The sequence below is a fragment of the Anneissia japonica genome, unplaced genomic scaffold (assembly GCF_011630105.1).
Source record: "Anneissia japonica isolate Jap-2015-1 unplaced genomic scaffold, ASM1163010v1 scaffold5038_len16522_cov192, whole genome shotgun sequence".
NCBI lineage: Eukaryota > Metazoa > Echinodermata > Crinoidea > Comatulida > Comatulidae > Anneissia > Anneissia japonica.
In genome coordinates this window covers 6,733-16,504 of record NW_022706735.1, presented here as the reverse complement: position 1 = coordinate 16,504, position 9,772 = coordinate 6,733, and the positions used below count along the sequence as shown (strand labels likewise).

The window sequence follows — 9,772 nt, the reverse complement described above, 5'->3', positions numbered from 1 at the left end:
TCAGTATAGGCTTATTTTATGCATTCTCGATTTTATATATTTTGACGTCTACTAATAATAATAATAATAATAATAATAATAATAATAATAATAATAATAATAATAATAATAATAATAATAATAATGGCTGTGATAGTAATAACAACAATATAATATAATCTCAAAGCAATATTTTGGTCTACTGTGAATGCATTCCTTTTTAAATGTCTTTTACCTTATCATGAATTGTATATTTTTATATTTCTCGATTGTTTTGATTGTATTTTTACCTTAGCTGTTGTGTTTGAAATAAAAATAATGAATGAAATGAAAAAAGTGAATACCCATCTCACCCACGACGTAAAGCGATTGTAATTATTCGTTCATATTCGCAATTTCTATTAATTCCATTTATTTATCAAATATATTACCTTTATGGTAAATTTAGTATTTTCAATGCACAGTAATATTATGGACTTGTTTTCATTGTGTGCTATAGGCCTACATGTGAAAAATCAGAAACATCACGTGGCTGAAAGTCACACGTTACACATCTAGGCTATTATGTTGTCCAACATGTAGGGATTCATTTTACTCGACCTCGATTTATTTACGAATCTTTAAATTTAATCATATTAATTATAGTAGTTTGCAGTTTAATTAATGACATTTCCACAGTTTTAATTAGATTTATTTAATTTTCGTAGTTCAGTTTTATTGCATCACTTTGTTAAAGTTGGCTATATTCATCTTTAGACCTATCAAAATTTTGACAGACTAAAGAACATTGGAAAACAACACTGGCAAATGTTTGCTCTTAAAACCAGTGACGGATTGAAGGGGTGGGGCAGCCCGCCTAGACCCTCCCCATCAATAGAAAAAAAAAAGAAAATTATAGTCAAATTTTAAATCTTAGAGTGCCATTTCCGGAACCGGAACCGCAACTGGACAAATGGATTCTTAGCTTTAAGCCTGATCGGCCAATTTTTATGTGTCAAGGGCCCCGACTGTACTCTCGGAACCTAGTTACGCCACTGGTTACATTATTTGTAAGACACTCACCATGGTAGGTTCTCGAAGTTACCATAGTAACGGAGAGAGCGATGACAATAATAACTGCTAATTTATTCATCTTTGACTAAAAGAGAATGAAATAATTAACATATTATCGAGTCTTTATTGCAAGTTAAAATTATTCACCTCTATACTGACACCCCTATACAAAATAACCTCCAGGCTCTAGTAATAAACACGGAAAATGTTTAAATTGATACAAACAAATTAATGCTTCTTTGTCGTCTTCCCTGTCACATTAAATCTACCTACGTAAACTAAAGACAAAGGGCTGACATGATTCTTGTTTTTACATTATAAAATTGTATTGGCCAATAGGCAAGTTGATAAATTTATTTGTGTACGTTTTGTCTTGGAGGTCACTCAAGTTCAATACAACTTATCACATGCAATAATTACATATTAGTGTACAAAGTTAAGTAAATAAATTTATTAAATTGTTTTTTAGCTCAACACAGCCAATGTGTTAACAATATTCTTTTAACTTTATTTTCACACACAGTATTCTTTTAAATGCTGTACTCTATCACAAGCAATACTCTTTCACACGTATTACGTTTTCACACAGTACTTTTTCATACACAGCACTCTTTTACAAGCAGTACACTTTCACACACAGTACTTATTCACACGCAGTACTTTTCAACAGGTCGTTCACTCTTTTACAAGCAGTACTTTTTTGCACGCAGTACTTTTCACACGCAGTACACTTTCACACGCAGTATTTTTTCACGCGCAGTGCTTTTCACACCCAGTACTTTTTCACACGCAGACTTACCGTACACTTTCACACACAGTACTCATCCACACGCAGTACTCTTTCACACACAGTGTCTTTTAAACGCAGTACTCTTTCCCCACGAAGTACTATGGATAATTCTGCACACACAGTCACCCTTTCATCTTTCACAAGCAGTACTGTATTCTTCCATACACAGTACTACCCCACATCTGTACTCTTTTAATACACGCAGTACTTTTTCACAAGCAGTTACACTTTTACACGCATTACTCTATCACGCGCACGACATTTAATCATCAATTCCCCTAGAAGCCTACCTTGATGGTGAAACTGTGATGTAAAGCTTCTCTCAGATTGAGTTCTCAGAAGACGTCGATTAAATGCCACCGTCAAATGACGCCATTCCTTTTATAACTGGTTCCAAAAAAATATATCGACAAAACCAACAGCTGACATAAACACAGCAATATTTCTTTTACGTTGCTATATTTGTATATCACTGGGTATTAATATTAGGCTTTATTGTGTATGTTTGCTGTGATGTGTGCAAGTAAAATACAAGGGTGTATGTTTACTTCGTCATCAATAAAGTAAACCCATATCACTAATACTACTACAGATGTTTCATAAATCACATATTCTTGTTAACTTCAGTTATTTACCCAAAGACGATTTTTAACAGGAATATAAACAACTGACTGAGAGGGAGGCGTCAATATTAGTTGTTGAATGATAATTAATCGATTCGTTCGACTTTCAAATAGGTCTAATACACAATTATGCGTAGGCGCCATATGGTACCCAAAACAACTAGGCCCTAATTGGAATTGACATTGGTTCGGACCCAATACAAATAATTGGTTCCTAATCATCACGCTCCACGATCACGTCCATGTGATACTCTTGTTTGTTTTTTTTTTTTTTTGTTTTTTTTTTTTATCTCTTTAACACGCAATAAATGATATATTTGTATGTATGACGACGATATCTGATAGGCATAGTTATTTATGTCTACAGTTGAATATGCAGACATTAATACAATGAGAAGTTCAAGTCTGTGTTACCTTTTAATATTCTAAAGCACCATCAAGTGGTCGTAAAATGTACGTACAGTGCATGAGAATCTCATAATACGTTACATTATCAGGCCGATATAATTCTGAAATAAATACTTGGAAATTTTGAAGCTTATGCATATACACGCCAATAAGAATGTTGATTTAAAAAAAATTGCAAAAGCGACTTTTAAAGAGATGTGCAAGTGCATCTCAGAAATGTGAGTCTATTTACCTATAAAATGTTGTATTCATGTACGATTTTGATGATTATAATAATAGTACAGTAATATTCGTCCATTGGTATATATTTTTGAAGTTTAAACAAAATTGTCGTTGGATTTTGTTGTATATCTTTATGTTTTCATCATCAGTAAGTCACTTTTATAGCATGAAATCTGTATTTATAGTTTAATTTGTTATTAGTTATTGAAGATAGGTTGCATTATCTGACACATAGGCCTATACTGAAAAGATAAACAAAATGCTAAGTAATACAAGTTTCTAGAAATGCAGGCAATAATGGTGTAGAACTAAGCTTTATTTAAACGTTTGTTCATCATCATTATTATGACTTACTGATATGTACCTGATGACTTAAATGGAGAATTACTGAAGAATATATAATTTTGCGACATATCAGTCGAGTAGCGTGACGCCTCTGGTTTACGTCCTAAGGTTTCAGCGAGGCTACGGGTGAATTTGGATTCGTTGCCGCAGCAGATTCCGACGTACTGGATACCAATCTCTTTACACTTCTCACCAAAGTTAACGAAATCTTTGCAGCAACTCATTTTACATTTGAGATCTTCAGGATAAAGCTTTGAGCCTGTAAATTAAATGATTCCCCCCCCCCCCCGATTATTGGAATTAACTCTCTAGTGTTAATTGGCGGGGGGGGGGGGGAATTTTTTTCTCTCATTCAAAAATGTTAAACCGAGCACTTACTCCGTCGTGTGACAGTCGTACGACGAATCCAACTCCGCTCTCTGTGAACGCTAGACGACGCGACGCCGTCTGTTGTTTGTCGGTGACCAGTCTGAACGGATCGTCATTAAAAACGATCCCTTGCGCGCTTCATGGCGTTGCGTCTTCCACAAAATCGCGTCGGCCGACGTCCGTCGGGCGCAGTGTATGCCCGTCTTAATTGTATGTTAATCTTTATCTTTGAGATTAGGATTGAATCTAAATGCATCAACCCAAATTGTGAGGTCTTACTAAGTACAATCATCATGAAAGTACCGTCTGAGGGATCAGTCAGGCTCTGGAAGGTTGGCTCCTCATCGGTTGTTAATCGGACCCTGGAACAACACAGAAGTGTAACGTTATAAATAATAACTGATATAGGCCTAGGCCTACTAACTTTATATAATTGGAAGGTACTCAATGAGTACGTGTTTCAGACAAAAACACTCCCTGCGTCGTACGACGATCTGACGACCGTCGACCAACGAATCAAACACCGCTCCCTGTGAACGTAAAGCCTGTTTTAGTATTCGGTCCATGTGCATTCACTGTACTTTTAAAATCAATCAAGAGGGTTTTTTTTCAACTCTTTTTGTATTGCACCTTACAAATAATATAGGGATTAGACTATTGTGGGTTGAAATACATCTAGGCCTCGTCTAATTTACGATCGAAATGACTAGGGAGATTGGAAGCACACATAAAACACTGGTTAGCATTTTTATTTTACAAACATAAAGGTTACCGTATTTACTGAATTTGTCATTACCATGTCGTCAAAGGCGAGATTGAGGGAATTTGACATCGGAGTTGGTAAAATCGCGGTACCACTACTTAAATAAGTCGAAATAGATAGCTAACAAATGTATCCGTGTCGTTGGTTGTATGCCCATTCTGTTCAATAACAGCTATATAAAATTCAATTGACTAATCAGAATTTAAATAGGGGCCTACATGTTTGGCTAATGATTGAAATTAGAAAATACAGGAATCTGTATGAAGATAATAATTAACACTATAAACACTAGTTTTAATAATATACATCAAAAGGAATAAATCGTTTATAGTATAATCGTGCACGTTTGAGCTTGTAAAAATGTTGGCCTAATAGGTTTATACCGTTCACACAGCACAGGGAACAGATTACAAGTGAATAGAGAAATTCATGGCAGTCATTTTTAATTGTTGTTCTTTCCACTCGCTTTTAACAGCGGGGTTTTTAACTATAAGATTGGTGAAAAAATAAGGGGGACAATTGACAATTGATGATACCCCCCAAACCTTGAAATGTGGGGGTGTCCCCTGACCCTTACCGAATTTTATCAAGGTCATGAGAGTTATAGTGACCAATAGTGACGTTCTTTCAGTCGTAAAGTACCGTAGGTAGTTCCTAGGGGATACATCCCATCATAGATAGGCATAAGCCGTCATAGGTCTATAGATGGTGCCTACTTTTGGGCTGAGCCTAGTTATTGGTTCTAGCAATAATATTATGATTAGATATTGTCTTGATGTTTTTGATTTTTGTCGTCGTAATTTGTAGTTTACAATTTAAATACTGTAATCATCATACATAATATGAATGATTTTTTTTTTATTTTTGCATAGTTTCCAGGGGCTTCGCCCGTATAACTTCCGTGAGATTTTGAGCGACGCCCAATTACGCCAACCTACGCTCTCGTAGGGAGTCGCCCCCACCCCCCACAGCCCCCTGCTCAGGGACAGTGGACTCAAATCATGGTGCCACCCCTGTGTGGCGCAGCTTTTGAGCTTAAAATAAATGACAAAATTGATTTATTAGCTTTATATTTCGGATTAATACCCCAGTCAAAGCTCCATGACGGTATTTGTGGTTTTGCACAAATTTCCAAATACAAAGCCTGTTACATCTGCTGTGGCACAAAGGTCAATTGAAAAAAGGTAAAACAACCGTGTGTCCTTAACGCAAAATGATTGTCAAGATGGATTTCATGCAGCACATGCTTGCAGGCACATGGAAATACTTTCAACACCACAATGCCGAGCCTTAACAACTGTCTGCAAAGATATCCCATTATCCTTGATCTACAAATGACAATCTTGTGGACAAAACCATTGCATGATTACAAACAGAATGGTTTAGTTGTTCTTAATATCCTCTACGTTTAATAATATCCAGCACTGGACTAATTAATTTAACATAGCAATATTGTTGATAAAGTCACTATAACACAACGAATTTTCATTTGTTTAATGATTTTTGTTGAGTTACTATTGTAAAAATTACACTTTTGCAAAGGGTATGTCTTTGTGTGAATATAAATATACACATTTTGCTTAAATTCAAAATAAATATTCTTGTTTATTGTAAAATGCCTCTATTTTTGAACATTCTCTAAAAATTGATCAGAATATTTCATATCATATATCATCCCCAAATCATGCACTTTTGCCAACTTTCATCGCAGAAAGACGATGAAATTGCAACACAATCAAATGATTTTCAAAATTCAAGATTCAAGATTCTCTATTTGTGTCCTCTCAGAAAATCAGTTGGTGCATCACATCGCAAAACAAAGTGCAGGATTAATAATAATTTAAAAAAACAGCAACAAAAATATATTTATAATTAGGCCCTGAAACTTATTTGATATTTTGATTAAGAATTTTAATGGCTAGTGTTCGAATGAATTGATATATCTATTTTGTCTACAGCTTTGTGATTTTAAACTTTTACCCGAGGGTAGCCAAGTAAAAGATGCGTTTAGTGGGTGGGAACTATTTCAGTGATTAGTTTTTAGTGAAAAAAGATTTCAATGATATCACTACATTTACAAAACCTCGCAGCATTCTACTTTCTATTAGAAAGAACTAGTTAATGTAAACTGTAGACATTAATGACAGTAGGCTAATTTTAACATTCTTATGTTTCTTTATTCGTATAATATCATCATCTGATTATCAGGCTCAGTGAACTTACAGTGGTGTAGATAGGGGTGGGGACAAGGTTGGGCACGTGCTCCGGGCGCCGGGATTGGGGCGCTGAAATAGGAGAGCGAGTAAAAAAAATATGCACTTTTTAGAAAAATATTACGAAATTGATGTATGTCGTCAGACATGAATATTTTCCAGTTAAAGAATCTGAATGTAGTTAATTTTATTGGCAATTTTATAGATTGTGATTTCTTTTAAGGCCATTTCTCTCCTTTTTTTTATCCTGTTCTGTAATGACTACACATGTCACGGAAATTTTGGGTATTTCAGTATACACTTCCAAGCCAGTAGGTTTCGAAAGGTGGGAAATACCAGCTTAGTTGGCAAGGAGCTGTAGGCCTATAATGAAGTAATAATTTGCAGGATGCTGTTGAAAAGTAGAACAAACACCAGTATCCCAAACGCAGTTTATCGTACAGTACGGTGATGAGAACGTTTTTCCGAACTTGCGAGTAGCAATTCAAATCATGTTGACAGCAGCTACCGTACAGTATTTCAATCGCTAGTTGTGAGTGCTCACTCAGCAAGCTAAAGCTCATCCTGCCATTCTCAGAGACACTATGGGACAAGAGATATCTATCTGCTTTGACACTCTTAGTATTGAAGCATTAACTTTGATCATGTTATTAACGTATTTGCTGATGCAAAAGCACACAAAATGCAGTTGCGATTTTAAGCAACTTACAAGACTCTATAGATAAGATAAATTTAGAGAATAAGAATAAGAATACTAAGCTGTATGATATAAATACAACAACCTTACAACTTAGGATTATGATAAAGTTGTATACAAAGTTGCGAACATGTAAGAAAGAACCTACTATGAGAGAATAATAATAGTTAATAATAGTTTAAATAATGTTATTTAGACAGTTTGCATATTTTTACAGTGCATTATACGGACATACGATACAGATTATGCTTAAAGCCTATACTGTACAACCAATATCAATTTATTTCACAATATTATAACCGTAATAATAATTGGAGGTGAGGGGAATTTTCTACTCTTTGAATTCGTTCCAGAGGTTATTTGTCCTATTTTTCTTTTCATTTAAAGTTCCGTTCTATTTTCGAAAACAATCACTACTTATCAAATCGTATATATGATAGCTTTTCTTTTTCAAATAAAAGAATTTTCCTAGCAACTATAATCTCAACAATTACCATCGTGTCCCTTATTTATCTGGTTTATTAGTAAAGAACAGATCCAGTATCCCGTTGATCCTAGTGGGATTTGTGACCATCTCTTCCAGTCCAAACTTGTTGACAATATCTATCATTTCTTTACATATAGTCGGGTACGAACATGGTACACCAGAATCCAAATCTTGATTAGGCCAATCAGTTGCATCCATGTTAAAGTCCCCAGCAATCCAAACATGACTATACTCACGCATTTTGAATCTCGAAGCCTAATTAGGTATGCACTAGGCGGTTTGGCTCGGAAAACATCAATCTGTTGCCATATGATACAATTTCCACGTCAGTATCTAAACCTAATTTATGGATGACAGGAATACCCTTTCTAGTAGAGATAAGGACACCTCCGTAACTACTACCTTTGGAGTTTGGCGTTCTGTCTAATAACAGAATAATTTGCTGGGAACATTTCTGAGCTAAAGATGGATTCATCGAGCCATTGGTTACCTATAATCAGGTCAGGATTGTGTGTTTCTAAGTACACTGCAAGTTCAGTAATTTTGTTTTTCACACTTCGAAAATGTATAAAGTGAATTATGTACTGACATATTCTTAGTCCTGGGGGTTCCCTAGACCCTGGTCCCGGGTTTGTTTCACAGTCATTGGACTTAATAAAGTAATTGAACAAAAATGAAGAACTTTTATGGCTATATAAATCAACTGCCTTAGCGGATATTCATTACTGGGACAATATCTAGTAGGCTTAATATGAATCTCAAATTAAATCGCTGCTTTGAGTTCAACTGTGTAGCATTTCTTAAACGAAGGATCATTGCCAAACGTGTAGTGCTGAGACATATCAGTCGAGTAGCGTGACGCCCCTGGTTTACGTCCTAAGGATTCAGCGAGGCTACGGGTGAATTTGGATTCGTTGCCGCAGCAGATTCCGACGTACTGGATACCAATCTCTTTACACTTCTCACCAAAGTTAACGAAATCTTTACAGCAACTCATTTTACATTCGAGGTCATCAGGAAAAATCCTTGAGCCTGTAAATGGAATTACGAATTCCTGATTGTTTTGGAAACGATGTATTCTACAGTACGCTTAAATAATGTATAAAAACATTCAATATGTAAGAATGAGGTTTTTTTTTCCAACCTGACGTTTTTTGTAGTATTATACTTAATATCTGAAATACTGGCGAACAAATACTGAAAGTGTTTCTGACAGGAAACGAACGCCCATCCAACGCCCGACCACTAGGTAACCTTTCTGGTACAGTATCTTAGCCACATGCACTTAGTAGCTATGATACTGTACTCCTCATCTACATAGGCCTATAAATTGTTAATCACCTAGGACCCTCAATGTTCTCTACTAAATTCAAGTATTATCATGTCCACTGTGTATCTTTACTAAAACATTGTATATGGTATAAGCGTAATAATATACATGTTTATACCGTCTGAGGGATCAGTCAGTGATTGGAAAGTTGGCTCCTCTGTAGTCGTCCTATAAGCCACGGGAAGGGCTGCTATCGGACCCTGAAACAATACGGATGCATTTAATATTGTTAGAGAAAACAACATATAATGTTATAATTACATCATGTCGCTAATTGATGGACAAATAACTGTAGATTTTATAGATAGACAGATGGGCTCATAAATGGACGGATGGATTAATGGATGGGTTGTTAGTTTGGACTTCCAACCTCGAGGTCGGGGGTTCAAAACTCTCGCTGTGCAAGTCGCTTGTGTCCTTGGGCAAGGCACTTTATCTACGGTTGTCTCTCTCCACCCAGGAGTAAAAGTGGGTACCTGGTAGGTTCAAACAC

The 9,772-nt window shown here is 35.7% G+C and overlaps 1 protein-coding gene across 1 annotated transcript in view; it reads right to left on the bottom strand.

Annotated features, from left to right (window-relative positions):
- Nucleotides 1-6,707: 6,707 nt before the first annotated feature.
- LOC117106205 (betaine--homocysteine S-methyltransferase 1-like) overlaps nt 6,708-9,772 on the bottom strand; it is a gene marked incomplete at its 5' end in the record, with an annotated part of 7,764 nt that continues 4,699 nt past the window's right edge. The window contains 2 exons of the mRNA XM_033247555.1: nt 6,708-8,981; nt 9,398-9,479. Of these exons, the coding sequence (XP_033103446.1) occupies nt 8,713-8,981; nt 9,398-9,479 (351 nt within the window). The remainder of the gene's footprint in view (nt 8,982-9,397; nt 9,480-9,772) is intronic.